At 41.6% G+C, this 26,834-nt stretch overlaps 1 protein-coding gene and 1 long non-coding RNA gene across 2 annotated transcripts; one reads left to right on the top strand and one right to left on the bottom strand.

Moving 5' to 3' along the window:
• Positions 1-1,069: 1,069 nt before the first annotated feature.
• Positions 1,070-15,529, bottom strand: FUS (FUS RNA binding protein). Its single transcript, XM_034419806.3, has 15 exons — positions 15,189-15,529; positions 12,060-12,084; positions 11,113-11,267; positions 7,944-8,085; positions 7,586-7,776; positions 7,180-7,390; positions 5,532-5,569; positions 4,069-4,101; positions 3,516-3,625; positions 2,866-2,995; positions 2,594-2,704; positions 2,147-2,291; positions 1,960-2,048; positions 1,577-1,721; positions 1,070-1,360 (listed from the first exon to the last, which is right to left on the bottom strand). The coding sequence occupies exons 1-15, from the start codon at positions 15,199-15,201 to the stop codon at positions 1,321-1,323; spliced, it is 1,578 nt and encodes a 525-aa protein (XP_034275697.2). The 5' UTR covers positions 15,202-15,529; the 3' UTR covers positions 1,070-1,320.
• A 6,209-nt stretch (positions 15,530-21,738) lies between these two features.
• LOC148113927 (uncharacterized) lies at positions 21,739-26,243 on the top strand. Its single transcript, XR_015734187.1, has 2 exons — positions 21,739-21,825; positions 25,820-26,243. It is a non-coding gene; the product is annotated as an uncharacterized LOC148113927 (long non-coding RNA).
• The last annotated feature ends 591 nt before the right edge of the window (positions 26,244-26,834 follow it).

The following is a 26,834-nucleotide window of genomic DNA, read 5'->3' as shown; positions in this document are numbered from 1 at the left end:
TAGAATGTTCAATTGCAACACCTATAATTATACAAGCAACTGTAAGCCATAATCTTTCTTCAGTAAGAACAGTTGGACCATGGACACCACTGATTTATGTTGTACTGTAATCGTGTTGAGGTTAATATCCCAGCCAGCTTGATCGTTGCTGAGAATTCTGGGAATTGAAATTGATTCATCTGAATGTTGGGAGTGTAGCTGTCCAGGCTGTCTGAGGGAGGAGTCAAAGGTGTCATCAGTCATGAGTCCCTTCACACTCACAAGAGATCTAAGTCCACCCCATCTTGAATTCCTTTCTATTAACTCCCATCAATTGCCATTGATCCATAGTTCAGATTCTTGTAAAGAGTTTAAATTTACAATAAACCTTTAATACCCATTTGAACTACATGGATCTCCTGATTTCCCAGGTGCTTAACAGAGAAACTGTCAATAATGCTTTTATCCTGTTTTCTCTCTGATAACTTGTGTCTGGATTCTTTTTGTCTCTTCCTTTTTAGATTCTGCTATCATCTTTTGCTTCCAGACTGTAAAGGCCAGTGAAGGGCCAGTTTTTGCATTCAACGAAGGCAAAAGAGTCCTTTTAGCAACCGTGTGTAGTTCCAACAGTGATGAAAAAGATAACTTTGTAACCAGTTCTCACACATCTTTTGCAAGTCTGTAAAGCAAAGAACAGTTGAAGTAACATCTTAAGCAATTGAAGTTTCATTTAGTGACTGCTTTGCTTAACGACCAAGCTTGATTGTCCCAATTGTAGCTGCTAAACACGGGCTATCTATACTTCATGGGAATTTCAATAATGTAAGTAGAACAGCAACATCAGACTCTTAAAAATTAAAGGCTGTTCCTTGTATTCTTACGTATCAGATTTTGAAAATAAACGAGCCTCACTAATAACCGCCAACATTTCTACAATGGTTTTTACTCAGAACATTTTTAAGGGAAAAATGTACTGAAATTAACAAAATTAGGCCTGGGAGTCTCTTAGCTCAGATCTGCATGATAAATTGAATTTAAAACAATCTCATCAGCATAGTATTTCCTGTATGACATAAAACCAATACAATTATTTTGAGAATTGACTGAAAACATCTTTATTATTCAGCTCTATGTCCGCCCCCACTTTGCAATTACAAGCACACAACTAAAATATATTTTTGTAATCTGGGATTACTCCAAGGACAGTCAAAAAAAAATAAGACAGGCATACAAAGTCTGTACACAAACTCAACATGGGGTACACAATTTGCAATGAAGTTAGACATCATACAAAATAAAAAAGTGTTTATAAATTCACATGGTCTGGGATCTTATATTGGCTCAATAAGGTCTCTCACGGCGGTCTTGTCTGTGGTCCCCTCTAAAGAATGAGAAGAAAAAGAATTAAATTTAAAATTACAAATTGTGACTACTAGCTATAGTTAACAGTACTCCAGAGATAAGCTATTATGGGTGAAACTGATAGGAATTTAGGAGTGAAAAGCACGATACACGTCCTAATAGCCCCTGGGAAACTTTATTCAGGTGCAGAAATATGGTATCATCTACTCATCCCACTCCTAGAAATAAATTTTACCTGGAGTCCATCTTTCCTGGTCCAAAGTTGCCTCTGTCCCCACCTCTTCCACCGCGGAATCCACCTCGGTCCCCCCCTCGACCTCCACGGAAACCACCTCTGTCAAAGCCTCCCCGTCCCCGTCGTTCTTCACCAAATCCGCCTCCTAGGAAAACGGAACAGATTATTCATCTCAAAGCACAACTATGATTTTCTCTTCTTACATTCAGACCCTTACATGAAAAGGCAAGCTATGTTTCACAAAATAATCTTGGCATAAGACCATTGTACATTTGTGTCCTTCCCCCATCCAAAGCACAAAAGAAATCTCACTCCTGTAAATGATTCTTCTCTTGTGATAAGAACTGCAGTTAAGTGCAGTTGATGAACTCTCTAATACTCACCCATATGTGGTCCCCCAGGCCCATCTGGTTTGGGTGCTTTGCACTGATTGCATTCATTGCGCCATGAAAAATTCATGTTCTCACATGTCCTACAACAGACACCATGGGAAGAAAGCAAGCGATTACAAATCAAATAAATTCACCTACCATCTTCCCTGCCACACGAATTGCTACAGATTTTACTTACGGATTGGGACACTTCCAGTCTCCAGCACGCTGCTGGCCGCCTCCGCCACTAGGGAAACCACCCCGGTTGCCTCCACTGGAGCCGCTGTTGCTGCCACCACCACCGCCGCCACCACCACCACCAAATCCACCACGGCCCATTGGTCCTGAAGAAAATTCAAGGCAGCAACTAAGAACGTTTTCTTGGCAGTATTTAATGTTTCATCCACTATAACAGCTGTTTCTCAAATCTCAGCAATTTTACATATCTTTAAATTGCTGAGGTCAAGAAATATTGCATAAGACATTTCTATCCATTTCATCTCCACATTCTCCGCTTGGCCCTTCTTTCACCTTCACTGCTTTGCTGAAAGACCAGTTTTTACTCTTCTCCTAAAATAACATGACAGGAAAATGGATAAGCAGATCCTCCATTACTTTTCAATTCCAAAGATAACTCTTTACTCACCTCCTCTACCACCACGGCCTCTTCCGCCACGGCCATTCCCCCCTCCTCGGGTGAAGTCTGCTCTCCGGGTGGCAAATGAAACTTTAATTGGATTGCCAGAGAACTCTTTCCCTATAGAATTGGGGGGAAACACTTTTGTCCATTACTGTGTTCGTTACTTTTTTTATATCACTTAAATTCCAATGGCACAGAAACAATCCCTATTCTAAAACTCTGAACACAGCCATAGAAATTCCCAGCAATAAAAACACTGTTCCAAATCAGCGACCTACCATCAAACCAATCAATGGCAGCTTTTGCAGATGGGGGATCATCAAATGAAACTGTGGCTTCTCCTTTCAGTTTTCCTGTCTCACGGTCTGTATACAGGTTAATCATAGGCTGCCCCGTTTTCTTATTCATCTAAAAAAGACACACGAGATGACATTCTGATCAAATAAAGTTTTCATGTTATTGTAGCTGCTCATACAAGTATTTAGTGATGATATTTGTTTGCTGTTCATTTCTGGAGACTGCCGCCCATCTCAAATGTATGATTCTGGACAGCTTACATTAAAATAATAAAAACATAAAACACGTAACTGCTGACACTATATTAACAACAAACAGCAGTCATTTAAACAAGCAAACAAACAGGAGGGCTCCCATCATGCTTTGGGGTCCCAGGCTTTATCACAGAACCAAATCTTTAGGGCCTTTTTTCTCTTTATGTAATTTTTACCTCTGAAGTATAAAAATGTTAACTAGCCTTTAGGTGAGATACATTACAAATAAAACCATCTGAAATAATCTTGGAGTCTACTATTTTCTTGCTTCAATTCAAAAATTCAAGGCAATTTTTGTCTTTTTATGTGATGATCCTCTAGGGTTCTCACTAGCATATTGCTAAATGGACCCACGACAGTGCCAAGAATTTGTTTACCTTGATGAGGCCGATCTGCTTAAAGTATTCTGAAACCGACTCAATGGTTACATTTTCACCAAGTCCTTGGACAAAGATGGTGTTATTGTCAGAATTATCCTGCTCACTAGCTGCAAGAGAAGAATTAAGACTTTTAAACAAAATAAATCCCAAACAACACTTTAGTATTGAGCAATTCTGGGCTATACAAATTTTCAATTCTGTATTCTATTTTATCAAAGTGAACAGACATTTTTTCTTTGGTTAAATACAACAAATCTTCAATCCTGCATTATGATGTTGAAGTTCATTTCTCCTACAATTCAGTTTGTGTTTTTAACACAACTGAAATCAGCTAGTTTAATAGTTGTTTTGTCTTCACAAGAATCCCAAGAGAGGTCAAAAGGCAGATCCGAAGATGCCCATCAAAGTCTCAAGTTATTCCTGAGCATTGATTGCTTCACTGGTTTTCAGGAATAGCAGTCCTTAAGACAGAACACTTGTGATAAATAATCAAAGCTTTGTTTTGATTATTAAGTGGAATGAGTATCAAGCCAGTCAAACAATCACTTACCAGAATCATGACGTGAGCCTTGGTCCCGTGGTCCTTTTGTCACATGAAAACAAGGAAGGAAAGATTCCGTTAGACAGAGTGGGCTCCCCCTTTTTTTCACATCACCATCACGATCACATTAGAAACAGGCCAGTGTTGAACATATGCAGCCTCACGATTAGAATGTAAAAAAACATACCCGCCCAATGAGAAGCACCATGTCTTAATGATGAGATTTATTACATAACCAGTTTAAACATTCTTTCCGCCAGGTCATATTGAACCCTAATTTTTTCAGCTTTGGAGGGAGGAGCATGGCCTCCAGATACACACTCAGAACAGCATGGGACAACCACCCAGAGAAATCTATTTTTCCACTTTCATAGCATACATTAGTCACTGCTACCCAGTCTCGTATTGACCCTTGATCAGGTTTTTTTTTTTAAAAAATCTCCAGCACATGAGGCCTGAGGCAGAATTCTGCAACTTATTCCATTTTTGTTTTCTTGAACACAAGAGCTATGTGTTAAGTAGACACCACCTTACACCACAGAACACATTTTGAGTAAGTCCTTTTACAATATTAGATCTTTAGTTTTGAGAAACCATCAGGTTCTTTACTTGCATCAACCGTTCTATTAACATATTATACACAGATATTTCTTTTAAAAAAACATTTTGACACCTTTCAGCACATCCAATCTTAATTACTTTTGAAAGCGTATGCCCAACACTGGTCTCAAATGCATTAACAATCCTAGGTAGACCATTTTAAAATTTTTGTGCCAAGCCTTTTTCAGCAAACCCTATGGGAACGTTCCTTAAAACCAATTAGTTTAAGTTTGGTACATTCACGTTAAAAAAAAAAAAAAAAGACCATGTTTTATGAAACTTCATATTAAAATCAAACTTTCTTTAAAATAAAAGCCCATGAAAACATTTATTTGTCAAAGAGCTCTTAAGAGTTTCATACAGACAAAATTACACATTCCGGTTTCAAGGGAGTGGACCCTTGCATTTCTTTCCTGTACCAGTAGTTTTTTAAACCAGGTAACATAAACCTTCATTTTACCATGTTTCTTCAGGACTGCATGCACTTCCATTAATACTTTTAAGCCAACATTTGCATGTGTGTTTTTAACAAGGGACAACACACAAGCCCAACATTTATGAAGTGAATTTTCCACGTGTTCTCCCACAAAACACAAGTCTAGGTTTCATTTTTTCCCCAGTCTTGTTGCATAACATACAACCAAAATTGGCCCAAAGAACTTGGCCGAGTAGAAAACCCAGAACGTGGAAATCAGCACCACAGATACAACCAACCATTTTGGCATATGTGCCAGAAACAGGGAGTGCTCCCATAGGTTTTTATCTGATAAACGGTGGCTTTTCATTTCTTTGGCATACAAACAGTGTCTCCGAAAAATAATATAATAGAAATACACTTTTGTGGTTCAAGTTTTTGAACTCTTTGGACTTACCACCAAATTTATTGAAGCCACCACCTCGCTCACCACCGCTGAGGAGATAAGTTAGAAGATAATGATGCTTTTTCCATGGCTAAAAAGGTTTGTTGCTAGAAACTACACCATATCCATTAAGATGCTGGCCAACACTTATGTTTGATTCTTCCTGAAGATCTAAAGACAACCTCTCCACCTTTTTCTTGCCCTCAGCATTTTTTTAAAAATAAAGCATGATACCCTTTTGAGAAGGTTTGCAATTGCTAATGTTTAGTCAATCTTGCTTCCGATCTTGAACCGTTACATGTGGCGTCCTGATGCAGCTTTTGGGACAAAGTTGTTTTCCTTGTAGGTGTTCTATTCTTGGCATGGACTGGTGAACCAAGCTTGTTTTTAAAATATTGCATACCGTGCACACTGTATTTCTAGGTCACTTTTCTCAAATTATTGTTTTTGCAAAGCTTTTGTTGCATACAATCCTACATGCAGATATCTGCTTTGAAAGCATGTATAAAAACCCATTCTCTCATCAGAATACTCAGAATATTAAATCACTCAGCTCTAAAAACTGCATTATCTGCCTGCCATTAAAGATCTCTCTCCCTTCCTCAGACCCTTAACTAACATGTGGAAGGTGGAGATTTGATTAAAGTTCATTGACTTTCACACCTGTGGCACACAAAATGCAGAATTTGTTAACAGAACAGGTATTGTTAACAGAGCAACAACTTTTCATAAGCAAACAACCCTTCAACTACCCATGTCTATACTCACCTCTCTACTATCTTGTCTCCCCCAATCAGAAACCCACATGGTCAATGTTGCTTAGCAATCATTGTTTTTCAAATACCAACTTTAGTCACCCCTCAATAAAAAAAAATAAAAAAGGAGGCAGTACAAGTAACCCAAGAACAGTTTGAGGATCCTACATGGTCGCTTGTAAACCACAAGTACAAGAAATGAGTAAACATGAACACATCCGTTTAAACCCAATTTGACAGCCATTACATGGCTAAACCATAACATTAACCCCAAGAAAAAGCTGGCTTACAATTTGCCCAGAAGCATGTTGCTGAAACAATCATAAAAGCCTCAAGTTGCTATCAGCATATAAACCATGCCCCTTCCATGTCCCTCATTAGGTTTACACTGGGGTGGAATTGAAGGATAATCCTATTATCAATCTCCTTTCTGCAAAAATTGTAGTATGGTACTTTGTAGTATGAGAATCCTCTACGTACTTGTACACGACTGTAACATGGGTCACAGAGAAATATAATTCACCTTCGAGGAACAGTACTGATGTTCATATCAAGTGTACCTTTGAGGTTGTCAACAAATCCAAGTAGGATTACAAGATGAAAATGCCATATTTCACCCCATGCACCAACTTGTTACTGCAATGACTGATTTGTCAAGAAAGTAATTTTAACTCCTTCACATGCAGGTAACAGAATACCTTTTGACAGCCATTAAGAATTCACCCCATACAAAAAAAAAAAGCACACCAATTGTGTACAAGGTGGTTTCCCCAACCTTATTCACCAAAACTTCCGTTTTCATTTTTAAAATTTTGTGCCCTCCCAGAAAGATTACTTTTTTCAAGCACTAAGACATTTTTTAAAAAACCCACTCCCTCTACCACAACAACCTATTAGACACCTACCCCATGCCACCTCCACGGCCACCTCTGTTGCCACCTCTACCACCACTCCGATCAAAGCCACCTCTACCATATCCGCCGCCACCTCCTCCTCCGCTGCCTCTGCCACGGTTGCGGTCCTGTTGACCCCCGTATCCACCTTGATCCTGGCTGCCATAGCCTCCTCCACTACCACTTCCACTCATGGAGGATTGATCCTGGCCATAGCCACCAGCTGGAGAAAAAAGTAGAAGAAAAAAAAAACAATCTTAGATTATAAAACATGATCCTTGACTTCCAACAATAAGAAAGCATGAGTAGGAAGGGTAAAACTCTTGCAACGTTCCACCAGAATCAGACATTGTATTCCGTAGACTTCCCTCTTTGCCAAAATTTAAATCAAGATGAGCTGAAAAGAAGTTCTACTTACAACCGCCGCCACCTCCTCCTCCACTGCTGCTGCTGCTGCCATATTGACTCTGTTGGCCGTAGCTCTGAGGTGGATTGTAGGAAGGTTGCTGCCCATAGGAGCTTTGCTGCTGGCTGGCATAGCTTGACTGCTGGCCATAAGCCCCACTTTGGGGTTGCCCGTAACTGGAGGTTTGGGAACTGGTGCCATAACTGCAGATTTCACAAAAGAACAAACGTAAATACTACTACTCTAGTCTCATGCAAAGTACGTCCATTAAACTGGCTTTATCCTATTAGGATTCTTCGGGTTCCCCTCTCCAAGCCCATCCCACTACTTTGAAAAAAAAAACCAGGAGGCCCCACCCTCCAGCATTTACCTTCCAGTGCTGGAGCTGGTTGGCTGCTGAGAATAGCTGGGATAAGATGACTGCTGTCCATAGGATGACTGTGAAGTCTGATTAGTGCCATATGCCGTGGATGTGCCGTAAGTTTGTGGTGTGGACTGAGTGCCATATCCAGCTGTTGTTTTTTTTAAAAAAGGGGGTAAGGGTTAGCAATAAATCAGCATCAAATCTGGTATCATATCAATGCCTGCAGGATTTCCCACCATTACATAAAGCTTTAAATTAAATGAAAGTTTGCTTTCGGTGCAGAAGTTATGTTGGAATATGCAGGAGCATGTAACCCAACACCTGCCTACAATCCATTAAAGGTATATTTGTTGCCAAGATCACATAGCTGCATCAGCATCCCAACAAGAGCTTTATCATCTTGCAAAATGACAGTTGCTTTAGTAACTCAAAAGCTTCTGAAGTATTCCACACTGATGCTTTAATGAACAGACAATTGTCAAGTCAGGAAATACAAAAGGTCTCATAACCTTAGATATGTGTTTCCCCAAAAATAAGACAGGATCTTATATTCTTTTGACCCCTGAAATAAGCACCTGGCTTTATTTTCGGGGGGTGTCTTACTCCCCCCCCCATGTACTGGTAGGACGCAGGGGGGCAGGGCAATCGGCGCCTCGCAGCTTCTTGCCTAACAGTGTTACCAGCAGCTTGGTTTGTGAAACAGCTGATCTGCGGGTGCATTCCTGCTGCCGTCTCCAAGAAGCGCAGGGATTATGGCTGCAAAAGCAGCAGGAGCCTCCACATGCCTCCGCAAAAAGGCTGATTTACTGTGTGCTCCTGTAGCCAGCTCCAAGAAGCATGGCCCTTTTGCAGCTTCAATCTCCAGGTGCCCTCCTTCCCTTGGATCCTGCCCTTCATCTATTGTAACCCAACACAGCTGTGGGCAGGGGAAGATGTGCTGTGTGAGCACTAAATTGGAAGCTGGTAATCGCTCCTCTCTTGGTCTTTGCCAAACCTTGCCCACCTTCTCCCCAACCCCAAACACCTTTTGTTGTGGCTGCCTTGGGGGGGGGGGGGGAAACCTGTGTGTGCGAGAGTGGTAAAGAGAGAGAGCTGATCCAACGTCGGCGTTATCCATGGCTGGCGGCTCTCTCTCTGACAGATCCCTAACCCCCACCCACCCAAGGCAACCACATCCCTCCACTTATCTGCTTTCCAGCTCCGTTCTCCACTGCACGTGCAGGACAAGAAAAGTAGTCTGTGTGACTATGGTAAAAAAAATACCAGAAATTCAGACCTTCCAACTTCTTGCAAAAAAAAAAAAAAAAAGATCTCGCGAAGTTGTAAGATTTTTTTACTGTAGTCCCAGATTACTTTTCTTCCCCTGCATGTGGCAGTGAAGAATGGAGCTGGAAAGCAGGTTGGAGAAATGTGGCTGCCTTGGGAGAGTGGGGGATTAAGGATTTCCCTTTCTCTCTCTCACACACATATACACTGTCCTTTCCTTGGAAGCTCTGCACAGACGTACATCCCAGGATTGCAAAGCTGAAGACTTCGGATACAACATTTTGGGGATTTGTGTCTATGCTGCGATCCCAAGAACAATTGCCAGGGGAAAAAAAGGTGTGGGGGGGAATTTTGCTCCTTATCCTATTCTCAGTCTGTGCTGAGTTTCAGGATAAGAAGCAAAATCCTCCCTCCCCATTTTCAAGCCGTTTGCAATATATTTCAGTATATTTCAGGATTGCAACATTGAAGGCTCAGAATGGGGCGTTTTTGCAAATGGCTTGAAAATGGGGAGGGGGATTTTCCTGTCTCTCACCGTTCTGAAGCTCAGCACAGACTGAGAATAGGGTAAGAGGCAAATTTCCCCTCCTTTTTCCCGCTGAACGTTCTTTCTTTTGGGATGATTTATACCAAAACCATGGATGTGCTTGTGTACAGGGCTGGCAGGGCTGATGTGCACTCGGGGGGGAAGAAAGAAAATCTGGTTTAGATTAGTAGGATAGGGCAGGGAGGCAGAATTGGGTTGGGTGAACTACCGTTTCGGCAGGCAATACCTCCATGGCAATCCTGCAGTGGGACAGAAAGAGGAGGATGGGGAGATCATCCCTTCTTTCTTTTGCGCTCCAAAAATTGCCCCGCACCAGGCAGGAGCAGATGGATGGAGGAAGGGGTGATCTCCCCCTCCCTCCTTCATCCCGCTGCAGGGCTACCACGGAGCTCCTGCCTGCCAAAGCTGCAGGATGGCCAAGAGCAGCATGGCCAGGAGGCAAAGAGCCCTTCCAAGACCAACAGCAGCAGGTGCAGCCGGGCAAAAGCAGGGGAGCGAGCAGGCAATCCCAATGTGCCACATGGCTTTCTGCCTTGTAGCAGCAGCCTGCATAAGTGCACAGCCAGCACAAGAGCTAGCATCCACCAGGGCCAAGGCCCAAAGAGCACCGTTGCGGCATATTTTGGAAGGAAAATAAAAAAAAAATCCTGCAGTCTCTCGCTGCCGCCATGCAAACCCCAGCATGGACAACAGCAACATGCCGGGACTGCACCAGCAGCAGGCAAAGGCAGCGATCCGATCAAGATCTGCAGTAGGTGCAGAAAGGAGCAGGCAATCCCAACACACTGCCGGCAGGGCTGGGGCTGGAGCTCCCAGCCCTCACGGGCTGTGATTAAGGGGCCAAGTAGCCCCTTAATAGCGGTGCCTTGAGGTGTTTGCAGAAAACATCTCCAGGCACCCAGACACACAAAATGAGGCAGCTCCCGGCCCTCGCTGGCTCAGCAGGCTGCAATTAAGGGAGTGAGTGGCCATGAAGTGACCAGGGAAGGGAAGGACTGCCTCCTGTGCTGGCCACGCCCTCTAGGTCTTATTTTAGCACATGTGCTCAAAAGCCTGATTGGGCTTATTATCCGGAGATGTCTTAGTTTCGAGGAAACAGTTTCCTAAATTGTTTTCCTAATCCCAAATCAAGTTCTGTAACTTTAGCTAATAAGCAAAGAAATGCGATTATTTATTACCAAACTCGATCATGGGTTGGGATGCAATAGCGTCATTTTTATATGTTTGCTTCTATAAACCAAGCCTGTATGTTGGTGTGTCACAGAACTGACAAGCCAGAATAACTCATCTTCTCCAGGTCAGCTGATCTCTCATGTTTTCCTACGTAGTTATGAAGTTCAAAAACAAGATTAGTGTACTCACAGCCCTGTGTCTGGCCATAAGATGAGCTGTAACTACTTTGGCTATATCCAGAAGTATCTGCTGATTGCCCATAGCCACCATAACTCTGCTGTCCATATGGCTGGCTAGTTTGTTGAGAATAACTTTGTGTGGGTGGAGTTGGGTAGGCCCCATAACTAATGGAAAAGAAGGAGATAAAAATCAGCCAAGGAACTTATTTCTGTAATGAACTTTCAGATTTTTGCTTTTTACTGTATGTCTAGTGTGCTCCATTTAAATTACAGAAGTTGCAGATGTTTTTTCCAAGATGGCCGATAACTTCACAAAATTGGAAACTGTGCTGTGTAATTCTGAAAACTTACAGGAAATACTCAAGCAATATAGCAATATATTAAACCTATTTTAAAAACAGCTTTAATATTCTTTATGGTTGGACAATTTAATGACTTTCCAACAGCCCTTGAAAATTCGAGCATTATGGGGCCATTCTGTTGTCAAATTGCATTGGAAAATTTAATGAATATCTAAAATAAATGAATTTTAAACAATATTCCTTAAGGATAAATGTTTTTATGTCGATACACACTACTTTAATGCATTTGATACACACTGAACTGTATTGCAGTTGACAGTTAAGATTGTTGCTTTTTTAAAAATTTATTTTGCTTTTAATTTAATTTGTTGTTAATTTAAACAACTTTCTATATTTTAGCCCTTAAGGGCAACCAGTCTAGACATACTACTTGTAAGAAATTATGGTTATTAGTATGTTTAAATGCAAATCAAGACACAAGATTTCTGAACAAATCAGTGCCACATCATCTTCATCTTTCTTATAGAAAAAAATTATTGCCTACTGAAAGCATATCAAAACATCTGAGAGAGAGATGGGCAGTACCTAAATTTGGTAAACAAAATGAAATAAACATGTTACTCATGCATAGAAAATTAATTCCAATGTCATTTACCTCTGTGTTGCTGACTGGCTATAATCTGCAAAAGAATTGGGAAAAAATTAAAACAGATCCACTTTTGAGAACCTAACACAGTGAAAGGCTACAGCTCCCAGCATCCCCAAAATCGGGGCCAATAGATGCCCAGTTTTATTGCAATTACTGAGATGTCCCAAGTTCTATAGCATCGGCCATAAGTCTGTAACTGAAAATGTTTTGCAGCCATGGCTGCCGCTCAGAATGGATACATTAGCCAAAGAGCTGTATCCTAGTGTTGGTACACAGTATTGCATTAAAATGTGTAAAAATATATCTATGCCACCTTGGCATGAGATCTGCAGAATGTGACAATTATATTAACACTTCAAATACTACTCCTTATGCACAACACAAATGTGAAAAAGCAGAGCCTGCCCTGTAACATCACATTTAACTTTGTTGTAACTGTGTTATCTGGAATTTCAGGTTTCATTAGTTTTTTAATGGTGATATTAGCATTTAAACATGACATCCATGTCTTCCAGAAACTTTCTTTTAACCAAACCAATATTTTCAATGTGAAAAAAAAATTTCAGCAACTAAATGGAGAGCATATTCTGGAAGTCCTTAGATACATTTGCAAGTATTAAAAAGCATACGAACTTAACTCAGAAATTTGCCACTAGTGAAATGTTACCTAAAACCAGTGCTTTTCTACTATTTCTCATGTCTAATTGTTTTCTATTGTTTGATTTATTGCTTTCTAATGCATCAGATATACTGAATGCATTATTTCAGTAACCTATAAAAAACTTGACATTCCACCTTTAAACCTTTTGCTTTGCCTGAAGTATCCATGATGGTGTGCATATTGTAAAAATGCCAACTTTGCAAAGTAGTCTCTTCCCAAATTCAGTGATCATATTCTTTTCATCTTTACACCAATCTGGATGCTTGAGTTTTAGACAAGTAGCTGGGGATGCTTCTCCTGCTGTTTAATCAGATTTACAGAACTTTTTTTTGGCAAAGTTCAAGCATCCATTCAGTCCAGAAGGGGACGTATTGGGAATTAAGGAGTTTGAGGGAGCAAACTGTTATGTGGAATGTTAGACTTCATTATTAAACTTTTAAAAGGGTAATATTAGCATTTTTAACCATTGCAATCTACCCCTCTTCTTGTAACTTTTCGTTTTTCTCTTCCTAGCCAAGGCCATTTCTTTCAGTATGCCAAGAACTTGATTTTTCAGCAACTACACATAAGTGTATTCTGGAAGTCCTTGAATATACCGTACTTAAGTGTTGAGAGAAATACCAATCTTGACTGGAACAGGGAGTAAGTAATCCTTAAATCTGTCACTTGTAGAATATGAGAATCAATGTTTTCTATTGTTCAAGTTTCACATATAATCAATGTCTTTATTGTTTGATCACTTACTTATGGTGTATCACATGTACTGAATGAATGTATGCAACATTTGTTTCTGTAGCCTATAAAAATACCTGATCCTCCTTAATACAGGTAGTTCTAGACTTACAACAGTTCATTTAGTGATCATTCAGTTACAACAGCACTGAAAAAAGTGACTTTTATGACCATTGCAGCATCCCTATGGTCACATGATCAAAATTCAGGTGCTTTGGCAACTGCTTTATATCTGTCATCCTTGCAGCATCCCAGGATCACGTGATTCTCTTTTGCGACCTTCTGCCAAGCAAAGTCAACAGGGAAGGCAGATTCACTTAACAACCGTGTTACTAACTTAAGACAATGCTCTGCTTAACAATATTGTGACAAGAAAATAGGTAAAGTGAGGCAAACCCATTTCACCAATGTTTCAGTTAGCCATAAATTTTGGGCTCAATTGTGATTGTAACTAGAGGACTACCTGCAAATGCTTTTCTTTTTTTCGCTTTGCCTGAATTACTTGCACTCGGGGTTTTGGATTTTCAGGTAGGTGAAAAGACCACCTTTGCATTATGTAAAAGTGTTTTCCAAATTCAGTGAATATGTTAATATGTCTTCTTCAGCTCTAGCTTGGGACAGCAGGCAATTGTGAAGCCCTCCAATTTTCCTCGTCCAAAGGCCTTTTTTTTTTTAAAAAAAAAAAAATCCAACAGCCCGTAAAGACTGCCAAAAAAAAAAAAAAAAAAAAGCCAATAAAAACGGCGAGAGAAAAAAAATGCCGCGCAGTCAAAATGAGTGATATACCTTAACAGGGTCCGAGGAATAATTCACCTACCCATGGAGCGGAACAACTGTTAAGGCTGTTACGAGCTTAAGCAGACTTAGGTTTGCCAGAAAGGGAGCGTGTGGTATTAGGACCGAAGCCCAGCCGCTCCTTTTACGGCCCGCTAGCGAAGACGGGCGGGGAGGAGCGCGCGCTCCCTCAGCGACTAAGCAGCCGTTGGGAGCGCGTGGGCGAGAGGCCATTCTAAAAGAGGAATTATGCGCAACCGCAGAGGAAGAACCCGGATGTTGCACTGCGACAAAAAAAAAACGGACGCCACGCGCACGCGGCCTGAGCCGGCTCGACGAGACTGCGCATGCGTACTCAGACCACCCGGTTCAGAAAGCCCGCTTCTCCCCGATTTTTTTCTTCAGCGGCTCCGTCTCGCGCATGCGTGCTTGTCCCTGTCCCCTCAAGAGTTCCTCGGAAACCCCGTTTTCTCTCGCTCACTCGCTCTTCGCCCCCCCCTTACCGGGTCTCACGCTTTCCTAAAATGGCCGCAGCGAATGGCGCAGTTGAGACTGATGAGGCGATGCGCCAACCTTTACGCGGATAAGGGAAAAGAACAGCCGTTCGTTCAACCTCCCTCCCCCGGTTGGAGCATCCGTACCCTTCTCTCTTGCTCCCTTCAACCGCCCCCAAAGCATGAAAGGGCGAGTCGTCCCCTCTTACTCCGGATTCTGTTCGAGGCACGTCCCACTTCCTCCCTCTCCCTCAATGGATTCCCCGATCTGACCCCCTGAGGAAGCCAATTTGCCCCGATGCCCCATCGCACGTTCCCTGGGACCACGAGGACTAGCGACTTGATCCTGCTGAAATCGAACTAAAAACCCCTGGGCCCCTTTTGCAGTGGTTTGTAGAGGGCCCGGCATCCCCTTCGCGGTCTCTCCGGGAAAACTGATCCGAGTCTCCCCGGCGACTCCCCTGCTCATCTCACCGTTGGATGCCATCGCTGCACCTTCCCGGCAAACTCCCTCGCTTCGTCTTCTCCGCCTTGTCACGGCCGCTCCCTTCGCGGCAAATATACCCACCCCTCCCCCTTCCTTTGGGCTACACCATTTCAGATGACAGGGGTGGCCGGGGGGAGTCGTTTGGAATGAGGCCGATTGCTTTTCGTTTTAAAAAAAAACCCCACAAAGATTCTCTTGCTCGCCGATGAGTGTGCAAGCCTCCACCAGAAGTTTCTTTATTTTGAAATAACCTTTATGCCGCACTCCACGTGGAGAGATTTAGAAAGCCAGCTGCTTCCCCCCCACACAATCGAAATGGTGCCCGTCCAACATGCTGGGTGGGATGAGATCACGGCGGCAGCCTGGGCGCAACCAAAGGAGGAACTGAGGGAGGGGTGTGTGTTGAGAAATCAAGGGAAGCTGCTCTCCCTTTGGATCTCTGTTGTGGGATGGCGTCTCTTTTGCAAAAATCCTATGGATTAAATGTCAGAGGAATCTGGAGTCACTTTAAAACGGGTTTAGTAGATTGCAGGAGGCAACACACTTAAAATCTGGTTGTGAGTTGTTCTGGGAAATCCGCATCGATCGCTTCCAGGAGGACAGAGGCACCGATGAAAGGCAGTGCTGCATTTCAGACCCATCGTTTTTGGGGAGGAGGGAAAAAAGATCTGGCCCAGCGGCCCACCCTTTGTCGCCTCTTCCTTGGTGCAATTTTGCACGCTCCTCTTATGAAAACTGTTTCGAAACTGAGGCAAAAAAAAACAAAAAACTGGCAGCTCAGCCCCCACTCCCGAGTTTACTAAGCCTACCCCTGGGAAATCTGGATGCAAATTCCAGATTTCTCAGTTGAAATTTGAAAGTAGCCAGACCCAGAAAGCTATGAAACCGGTTGAGATCAGCCTGTCTCTCATGTAAACGTATGCATAATGTTGGATCAGCGTTGGAGGGTTGCAAGTTCTTGGAGCAGGCAGGGCCTTTTGGTGATGGCCCCTGGTTGGGCAGCACCTCAAGGATGATGACATAGGCTGCCTCATTGCTGTGTTTCCCATGTGTAATAAATGCTATTTTGCACTATTCCGCTTGCCATCCTTTCTCTCCTGCCACTATAATCCTCAGAATTGATTGCATTTCATTTCATTGATGACATGGAATCTTAAGCAGCATTTGTGTTGCTGATTAGCGCTGTGGCCTGTTTATATGGAAAGCCTGATTCAGAAATGGATGCATCCATAATCATGCAAACATGATTATATAATAAATACAACACTAAAACATAGGAAGAATGATTGCAGGAATTGGGTATGGCTAGTCTAGAGAAAAGAAGGACCAGAGTGACATAACAGTAGTGTTCCAATATTTGAGGAGCTGCCACAAAGAAAAGGGGGTCAACTTATTTTCCAAAGCACCAGAAGGCAAGACAAACAATGCATGGAGACTAATCAAGGAGAGAAGCAACCTGGAATTAAGACGAAACTTCCTAACAAAACAGTTAACCAGTGAAACAGTTTGCCTTCAGAAGTTGTGGGTGTATCATCACTGGAGTCTTAAGAAGAGACTGGACAGCCATTTGTCTGAAATGGTATAGGCCCTATACTATAGGATCTCCTGTTTGAGCAGGGGGCTGGACTAGAAGACCTCCAAGGTCCCAGCTCAATTCCGATTCTGATATTTTTTGGGTTAGATCCCACATTTGAACCTGTGAACAGAAATGCATGCACTTGCACAAGTGTTAATGCTGCTGTAAAATAAGCTAATAGAAAGTGCTCTTATCTGATAGATTTTGCATCTGTATCTGGCCTTTTGTTCAAATTCTCCCACTGACTGGCAGCTTTCACGACATCACTAAAGCATGCTAACTTGAGCGTTTGATGAAAAAAGGGAGGAACGCAGAGGAGAAACGCTGCTAAAGAAACTTTTTCATCTTTTGGGCAGCTAGTCTGCCTGGATACCTTGAAGAATTGATTTAACCTCCTAAAGAAAGCCTGCCTGTTTTCATTGCATCAATGTTAGTGTGTGGCTGCTTAATAATCTAATGTATTGCAATTAACCTCCTTGGGAAAAATGAGTAGATATAATTTTCTATGGCACTCGCAATTTTCCAAATCTCTAGTTTGCCAAAGTTTCAGAATTAGGGACTTGCAGGCTTCCTTCCCCGCTTCGCGGGAATGGTTTCTCCCAGGAATAAGGCTTTCCCTGTCTCTATCCCTAAAACCAGCTCAAGCCAGTTTTGAGCCGCGCCCTGAGAATTTATGAATGGCCTGGAGCGTTGGCATGGTAACACTGGAAATGAGGCCAACAGGCCAGGAAAAGGGACTTCTCAATGAAATGCTTAAAGCATGGACAGGATTGCTCACTAGCTCTGTCATCACACACGCCCATGTTGGGTGGTTTTCTCACCCAGTTGGGCTAATTTGGGAGATCAGTTCCAGGAAATTTTTGGGCGTTCACAGGTTGCAATATTTTGGGTTGCTTTTAAGGGCATGCACAGTTTATGACTACAAAATGCATTGCTGGGCAGAAGATGACGCCCGCATGATGCAGGCAGAGTCTCCTTTCTCACTGCACCATCAGCATCTCGTTCCCCAAATCCAGCTTCTTTTCTCTCGCCCTTCAAACCACCCTCGTGGTCCACTTCCTCTCCCAAGAAAACTTTTGCAATAATAGAAGGGGCCTCGGGCCTTGCATCCTTTTGCTAAAATATTTTTATTCCTTAACAAGTCTTTTTTTTCCCAAGCTTTTTATTTTATTTTACGTATACATATCAATGTGTGAACAGTGTGGCACCTGGGTATCATACATTCTAATACAAATAGAATTAGTAAAAATAATCATGGTTATTACATTCAACCAACTTATATATTTCTAATAATAATGCACATTTATATTAAGTTGTACTCTATCATTATTTAATTTTTCCATGTTTTAGTATATTGCTCAAATACCATTCACCGTATTATTTGATCATACATAATACCGCTATTCAATTTCTAAGCTTCCCTCTTGTTATTGCTTTTATTTTATTATGTAAAAATGTATACACTAATATTCCCCCTTTCTCTTATTTCTATCTCTATTCTAACTTTTAATCATATCACCCTTTTATTAAAAAACATTTTCTTTCTATCCAACATCTTTTGCCCATTTTGGTGCTTTGAATCCTGTTCATTTTTAACTTAGTTCCCATATTTCACTCTTTACATCTATTTGTATTAAGATACAATCATTCATTATTTCATTATTCAATGTTTGAATACACAATTCTAATATCAATCCCAATATTATTTAGACATGCAAAATTATCCTAATCATATTCTTTACAATAATCAAATCTATATAATTCTGATAGTAATACATGTTTATATTAAAGTATTGTTTTTCATTCTTTAATTGCTCAATGTTTCAATATATTATTCCAATGCCAATCACAATATTATTAAAACGTACTTAATAATACCATCATTCAATCTCTAGTTTTCCCATTTTATTGTTACTTTTATTCTATTATATAAAGGTATGTATATACAAATGTTTCCCCCTTCTCTTATTTCTACGTAATTTCTAATCATGCCACCATTCAAAAAAAAAAAGAAGAGAGAGAGAGAGAGAGAGAGAGAAAGGAAATCAAAACATAAAAAAAACCCCTCACCCTTTCCTGTCTATCCATTGTCTCTTGCCCGTTTCAGTACTTTAGTTGCTAAGCTTTTTTTTGACTTGCCTCCCATATTCCTCTCTTGAATCTTTATCTATGTCTGCATCTACTTCTTGGCTATTCAATCTAAGTATTTCTCCCATCTCTACCCTCTTCCACTGCCTAGCTTCCAAGATATCTGCCCAAACCCTTATCTACCATTCAAAAGTATCTTCCTGTATCTCCAATTCTCTTTTCAACTCTCTTAAAATATTTTCTCCCTGGTTTAATTCATCAATCACTGTTATTTTTATTATTATCTCCTCCTTGTCTTCTTCTTTTGTTCGTTGGTTCTTCAGTTCTGTCTTTTCCTCTATTCCTTCTGTTAGCTCCTCCCTTTTCCGAGCATCTAGATCTTTACTCATCATCCCTTGTATAGTATTTTCCATTTTTTCCATAATCTCCTTAAACCCTTTCTCCATGATGTCCTTTGTGTTTTGGAAAATCAATGCCATCTCCTTCAAAGTTCCACTCATTTCTTCTTTATAAAGCATCTTATTTTGTTCATTAAAAATCCCACTTTTGTCCAGTAGTCCAAGAACCATTTAGTCAGACATAAAATTACCCTTCAGGAAGTACACTAATCACAGTTCTTTGTATCCTATAGGTAATCAATCAGTTCCATTTAAATAGTCCTAGAAGTTATCAAAAGCTTCTTTATGTCCCCTTTACATGTTCAATCTTCTAGCATAACATTCAGGGGTCACTTTAATTAAATAACTTCTTTGTTCTCATATTTCAGTGTCCAGTAGTTGTGGGGTAGTTAGATATAACCCAGTAAATATTTTCACAATCCTTCATATAAGTATTTCCAGACTTGATATTTTCCTTTTGTCAGCAGGTGGCACTCTCAACTTAAATTTCAGTCACTAGTTAGTCTAATTTTAGTTATTTTGATTGTAATTTTAATTGTAATTCAATTTTAGAAGCAGGATAATTTTTTTAAGGCAATAATTCCAGCATTTTAAAATGCCTTCCCATTATCATATCTTCCCTGTTTAAGAGTCCAATTTTCTGTATTTTAAAAGATTTATTGTTTTTCTCTCTTTAAATCTTTTCCTTTCGGTTTTGTATTTTTCTCAGATTGCTTAATCACTGCTTTAACAAATAATTCTGAGCAAGTAGTTCTAAATTATCCCTTGGGGTTAGGTTTTACGTGTACCTTCCCTAACGAAATGATGATATTGATGGCCTTATCCATTCAGATGTCTCTGACTCTTGGCAATTGTATGGGCCAGGTCTCTCCACATCTTCTGATCTTGCATTACTTCTTTGAGTTTTTCTATGTTCTGGCAAGTGTCAGTTTTGATGCTGTCCAGCCACTGTGTTCTTTGGCAGCCTGGTTTCCTTTTACCATCAACATGGCCAAAATAAGTGAGAAACAGTTTTGTGATTTTGCCTCCCGGTGACTAAATACTGTAACACTCCCACACTCCTGCCCTTAATATTTAGACTCTTCAGCCTCTCCTGAACTCTTGATACCTATGATGCTGAGGGAGGGAGGGGGAGAGGGGAGGGAGGGAGAGAGAGAGAGAGAGATCTCCTTCCTCTTCTTCCAGTGTGCGTGGATCTCTTGTGCCCACCTTCAGATAAAAAGGCAGGCATGTGCACCAGGTATGGAGAACACTGCAGACAAGAAGGCACAGGCACACAGCTGTGTCTGAATTTACTGCTCCACCATCACTTTTCCAAGCCTGTCCCCTTGACTTGTGCTCTGCATGCCTCCCTGTTTGCACATGTCCCAACCCAGGATCCAAGCACAGACCGTCTGGCCTTTGGAGGATTACTGGCCTTTGGACGGTACTGGCCTTTGGAGAGTTAGCAAAACATTTCTTTTAATATTCCCCAAAATACTTCATTCTTGGAGAGGAGGCTTCCCACAATATGAATTTCCTTAATAAATAAATTCCTGTCAGCTTAAATTTCTGTCAGCTTTTTTCTTATCAGAGAAAAAAAGTAGGATTTTAAATTATGGATTTGGAGACGTCACTAAGTGAATACTGGCACTATGGGACATCATCAACCGAGTTTCATGAACTTCAATCAATTAGCACTGGATGTAATAAAGTGGGCTGTTCCCTTGAAGCAGGGGAGAAATCTACTTACCTTTCCTACTGGTTCGGAAGTGTATGCTCCGCGCACATGCGCTTACTTCGCTTGCTCGCTGAAGGCGCATCATGTGCATGCTTGGACCCTCTGTGCATGCACAAAGCCTCCTGCACATGTGCAGAGGGTCAAAAACAGCTTGCTTCCTGGTTAAAACCAGGAAGTAATGAGGTCCGGGTGGGTGGGCGGAACCTTGCGCTGCCACCGCTACCATTTCTCCAAACCATCTGCTGCCACCGCAACCGGTTCTCTGAACCATGCGCTGCAGCAACTACCAGTTCGGTCGAACTTGTAGCATTTCACCTCTGCCTTGAGGCCATGATCAGCAAGCAGAGACTCACATGTGTTGGCTATTTGATGCAAGTAGCTGACATTAGCAGCAGAGAGAAGCACATGGAGTGTCTCCATGAGCAACCAAGGCTCGGCAAGGGACGAAAGAAGCGGCTGCAAGATCTCCGTTGCAGCGCTTTCCAGATGGGACTTCTTGCAGGTAAGAAGAACTACCTGGTCCATTCCCAAACTGGTTCGGCCCTCCTGCGCTCCCACTGCCCCCTCCCCCCAGTGGTGCAATTTGCTGGTTCTCCGAACTACTCAAAATTTCCGCTACCGGTTCGCCAGAACAGATCTGAAACGGTTGAATACCGTTCAACCTCAGGTGAATTCTAGTTGCCTAGGCAGCAGGTGGAAGACCTCCAGTTGCCTTGGCAACAAAGTATGAGCTGCCTATTAGACTCGCCTTCCCACACGGCTTTTTTAAAAAACTGTTTTCTGGAGGCACATGGATAGCCTTGGGAGTGCTAGGAATGGCTCTTGCAAATCATTTAACGTAGGTATGTCTCTTTAGTTAGCAATCAAGTTAGAATGAAAGCAGGGAACCGAAAGATTAGTGGAGAATTATTGGGTGTTCTCCTATTGTGGAAGGGAGAAAATAACAAAGGAGGAGTGTAAACCACTGTTTGTATGTTCTGCAGATCTGACATGAGTGACATGCTACTCTATAAATTATGCTGCTTTCCATGAAACAGTGGCTTCACGCCACTGTCTTAAAAACTGAAGTGCTGGGAATGTTTTGGTTTTGTTTCTTCATGTAATTTGCAAATCTGCCTACAATAGTTTTGCGATTCCGAACGAGCAAATCTGGTTGCTTTGATAAAATTGCTTTTTTAAAAATTATATACATATATCAGCTGTGATCATATATAACTTCTTTGATTGTGTGTGTGTGGGTATATAAGTAGTCCTCGAATTAACAACAATTCATTTGGTGAACGTTCAAAGTTACAACGGTGCTAAAAAAGGGACTTATGGCCATTTTTTCCACACATATGTTGCATGTTATCAAAATTCGGACGCTTGGCAACTGACTCATATTTATGACCTTTGCAGTGTCCCAGGGTCACGTCATCACCTTCTGCGACCTTTTGAGACAGACAAAGTCAATGGGGAAGCCAAATTCACTTAACAACCATGTTACTAACTTAACAACTGCAGTGATTCACTTAACAACTCTGGCACAAAAGGTTGTAAAATGGGGAAAAACTCACTAAACAAATGTTTCACTTCGTAGCAAAAAAATTGGGCTCAATTGTCGTAAATCGAGGACTACCTGTATAGATATCAGGAGAGACTGGAGGAACTGAATATGTACAGCCTGGAAGACAGAAGGGAAAGGGGGGACATGACTGAACCTTTAAATATATTAAGGGTGGGAATAAGAGCCTGGTGGCGTGGCAGACTAAAGCACTGTTATTAACATCAGCTGCCTGCAATTACTGCAAGTTCAAATCTCACCAGGTTCAAGGTTGACTCAGCCTTCCATCCTTTCTAAGGTAGGTAAAAAGAGGACCCAGATTGTGGGGGCAATAAGGTGACTTTGTAAAAAAAATATACAAAAGCATGTAGGCTATTGCTTAACGCATTGTAAGCCGCCCTGAGTCTCCGGAGAAGGGCGGCATATAAATAAAAATAAAAAAAGTTCTAGAAAGCAGTATTTTTAATATTAAGCAAAAATGAAGAATACCGAGGTATGACCTCAAACTGACAGGAGGGAAAGTCACTTTGGAAAGTATTGTTGGAAGAAATATCCTTCTGGATTCAGTTCCAAGTGGGGAAAAAGACCCTGGATTCATGGAAGTTGCTTGGAAAGAAGGTTTATTGATGAACGGATCACATGACTTGAGATCCTGGGCAAAAAGGGCAGAGATGCTGAGAGTCTCTGGGCTTTATGCCTTCTGTTGGGCTTTGAATTTGAGCTTGTGTTCTGATTGGTTGTCAGACTCCAATGGGGCCATGCAGAGATAACTTTGTAGGTTGTCTTTTGAGTCCGAGGACTTGGTTGACTCTTGTTGGGTGATGATGTAATGAAAGGGCTTTGGGCAATTCCTACTATGGCTCTGCCTGAAGGAGGTAGATCTTTGTTATGTAGAATAGACTGGCCCAGGTCTTAATGGCCTTTTGACAAAGGTCGGGCAGGGTGGGGGAGGGCTGAGTTTCTTCCTCCCTTTTAGGGGAAATATTCTGCCCTTTTAATAGTTCCTAAAATATCTCATTTTCCTAGGAGAGGGGTGGGTGCTAACTTCCTACAGTGTGACTTCACAGAAAGAGTAATGGAAGCTTAGAACCAACTTCCATTGAAGGGAGTTGGCCCATCATCAGATTTAAAAAAAAAAAAAAAGCCTTCTCGAATTTAGACAGAGCTATATAGATATCAAGAAGTTGATAAGAGATCACAGCTGATGTGTTGTTCCCTGCCTGTTTTACAATGTTGGAAGAAACATCCTTCTAGGTTCTGCTCCAAGTGGGGAAACAGACACTGGAAACATGGAGACTGCTTGGAAAGATGGTTTAATGGTGGACAGGATCACATGGCTTGAGTTCCTGAACAGAAAAGGGGCAGATACAGAAAATCCTCAGGTTTTTATGCTCTCTCTGGCTCTGCATTTCTTGGGCCCCCAAAAGAGTATCCTGATTGGTTGTCAGACTCCCAAAGGGTTGGGGTCTTAGCTAGCCTTGCTGTCTGATGGTCACATGTGTTTCCCAGGTCACATGTGATGAGTTTCTGCTGCTATTGTGTAGAGGGCTAATCCTATCTTTGTTGGATCTTTGGCAATTCCTACTATGGCTCTGCCTGAAGGAGGTAGATCTTTGTTATGTAGAAAAGACTGGCCCAGGCTTTAATGGCCCATTGACAAAGGGTGGGGGCAGGAAAATGGGAGCTGCTTCAAAACATGCTTATCCCAGGGAAATATAATATTCTGCCTTTTTCATATTTCCTAAAATATTTCACTCTTCCAGGAAAGGGGTGGGTGCTAACTTCCTACAATAAGAATACGGATAATTTTACCTTTGTGGTGGGATGCAGATGTCATTAATTAATCCAAGCCTCCTAATTGTGTAGTCAGAACATTTCAGGAAAAAAATGCCTATCAGATTCTGAGCCAAACCTTGTGCCAAATGCCTTTTTTTTTTTCTGGAAAAAAACCCCCAGATAGTTCTCAGTGTAATAATCCCGAGGGTTTCCATTGCCTTCAGTTTCATTCTGGGCAAATGGTCAGATCTTTTCTTCTCCTGTGTTGTCACAGAATTTTGCCTTCCTGACCAAAAACAAAATAAAAAAACCCATGAGGTAAACAATACAATCTGGCAAAGGCCTGTACAGAAGGAAGACTGTCCTTCTATTCCATGGATGTTGTTCTGCTTTGTATTTAAAACTGTAAATATCTTAGTGTAAATGTTGGCTTGTATCTTTCCTTATTTGTTTCCAAAAAGGATTTTTGTTTTCTTCCAAATTTAATTCCAGCCCTTTCCCTCAGCTGATTTTTTTAAAAAGAAAATCAAAAAGGGACATTTTTCTGATATCCATAAATATCAAATTCAAAAGACCACTGAAAACCACACTTTCATTACTAAGACTATTACCTCCTGCTACTAAAAAGGTTAAAGTGTGGTTTGAACAGAACAGAATTGGAAGGGACCTTGAAGGTCTTCTAGTCCAACCCCCTGCTGAGGCCTATACCATTCCAGACAAAAGGTTGTCCATTTGAATGCAACTCAACCCAGGCTGACTCAGCTCTAACTCTATTCCTTTGTCTCCCTCAAGATTTTTTTTTTAACTTTCCAGCCTCATCTGCAAACTAATATTTCCTGGTTGTTTCCCATCAAAAATCTAATCAGGTTCATCTTTACTTAGCTTTTCAAGATCAGCCAAGGTTGATTAGGTGCTTCCATTGTGGATTGTAATATGGAGGATTCTTCTGTAGGAAGTTAGCACCCACCCCTCTCCTAGAAAATGAGATATTTTAGGAAATATTAAAAGGGCAGAATATTTCCCCTAAAAGGAAGGCAGAAACTCAGTTCCCCCCCCCCAACCTTTGTCAATGAGCCATTAAGGCCTTCGGCCAGTTTATTCTACATAACAAAGATCTACCTCCTTCAGGCAGAGCCATAGTAGGAATCCCAAAGCCATTTTATTACATCATCACCTAGTAAGAGTCAACCAAACTTGGGACTCAAAAACACAACCTACAAAGTTACCCCTGCATGGCCCCATTGAGGTCTGATACCAAATCAGAATACAAGCTCAAATTCAAAAGCCCAGAGAGGGCATAAAACCCAGGCACTCTCAGCATCTCTGCCCTTTTTTTCCCTTCACCCAAGATCTTCAAGGCATGTGATCCTGTCCACTATTAAAACCATCAGAACCAAGCAGCCACCATGTTTCCAGTGTCTTTCTCCCCACTTGGAACTGAACCCAGAAGGACATTTCTTCCAAAACTTCCTTTTTGTCTTAAGACATTATTGTGTTCTCTTTTCACCTCTCCACAGATGCCCCAAAGCTGCCTCTAATTCCCGCAAAAGATTCAGGCAAAGAATCAGAGAAATATGACCAAGAAGTACCGCCTGTGAAGAATAATCACCATGGTCTTCTGATATTTCAACCTCAGATAATTACCAATGTCCATAAGGAGAATGACCCTCCGTACGCCCCCAAGGTTGAACAATGCAATCATCAAATCAACTGGCCACAAGCGGTGAGGCAAAGATGGGCCAACGAGGCAGCTAACCGGGAGAAGAACTTCAACCAGATCTTCAACCAAAGACAAACCTTTAGGAATAGAGAACCAGAAGCTAAGAACGGGGACCACCAGGAGAGCACTGAAATGGAATCACCACCTCAATGCTCAGGTGATTAAAGAACAGGGAATTATACTAGCTTTTGTTACAAGAATAAAGTCCCGATTTTACAGAATTGGCTTGATTCATTTCAGATTCATTGTTCTTGGGCCTATGTGCAGGTTGTGTTCACCTTTTATAAAAGTTGATGCCCCTTGAAAGGTTTTTGTGGGGCAGGGATCAGCGGTGGGTTTCAGATTATGCTATTACCGGTTCGCCCCGCGTGCGTGTGCTCACTACATGCATACCCACACCTGGTTCGCGTGTGCGCCTGCTTTCTACACATGCACCCAGCCTTACCCGCATTTGCTTTGCTCACACACATGCCTTCCGCGTATGCTCCCGGCCTCAAAAATGTGCCTAAATAGGATGGCATAGAGCTGGGGCAGGTGGGTAGGCCCACCCGCGATTTCTGCTACCAGTTTGGGCGAACTGGTCCGAACCGGCTGAATATCACCTCTGGCAGGGATGCTTTGTTTGGAAATGTGTTTTTATGTTTTTGTAATAAACATAAAAACAGTCCTAGTGATGTCTCATAATCTAGAAAAGGAATGGGAACTCCTAAACGCTACTCTGTAGATTTTTCAACCATGAAGAGTCCTAGGAAGCATGATAATTAAGGTGTGCAATCACCATGAGTGATTCTGAAATTTCTAGCCTCATTAAA

This window comes from Pantherophis guttatus, chromosome 4, assembly GCF_059756535.1.
Source record: "Pantherophis guttatus breed Tessera chromosome 4, ASM5975653v1, whole genome shotgun sequence".
Taxonomy (NCBI): Eukaryota; Metazoa; Chordata; class Lepidosauria; order Squamata; family Colubridae; genus Pantherophis; species Pantherophis guttatus.
Note: the sequence above shows the minus strand (reverse complement) of the source record. Positions and strands in the feature narration are given on the sequence as shown.

What these genes read in the sequence shown, in the direction of transcription:
- FUS (XM_034419806.3), bottom strand. An exon ending in AGCAGATCGGCCTCATCAAG is followed by an intron (nt 2,996 to 3,515) that starts GTAAACAAATTC and finishes TGTCTTTTTTAG; the next exon opens with ATGAATAAGAAAACGGGGCA. An exon ending in CCAGGAAAGATGGACTCCAG is followed by an intron (nt 1,361 to 1,576) that starts GTAAAATTTATT and finishes CTCATTCTTTAG; the next exon opens with AGGGGACCACAGACAAGACC.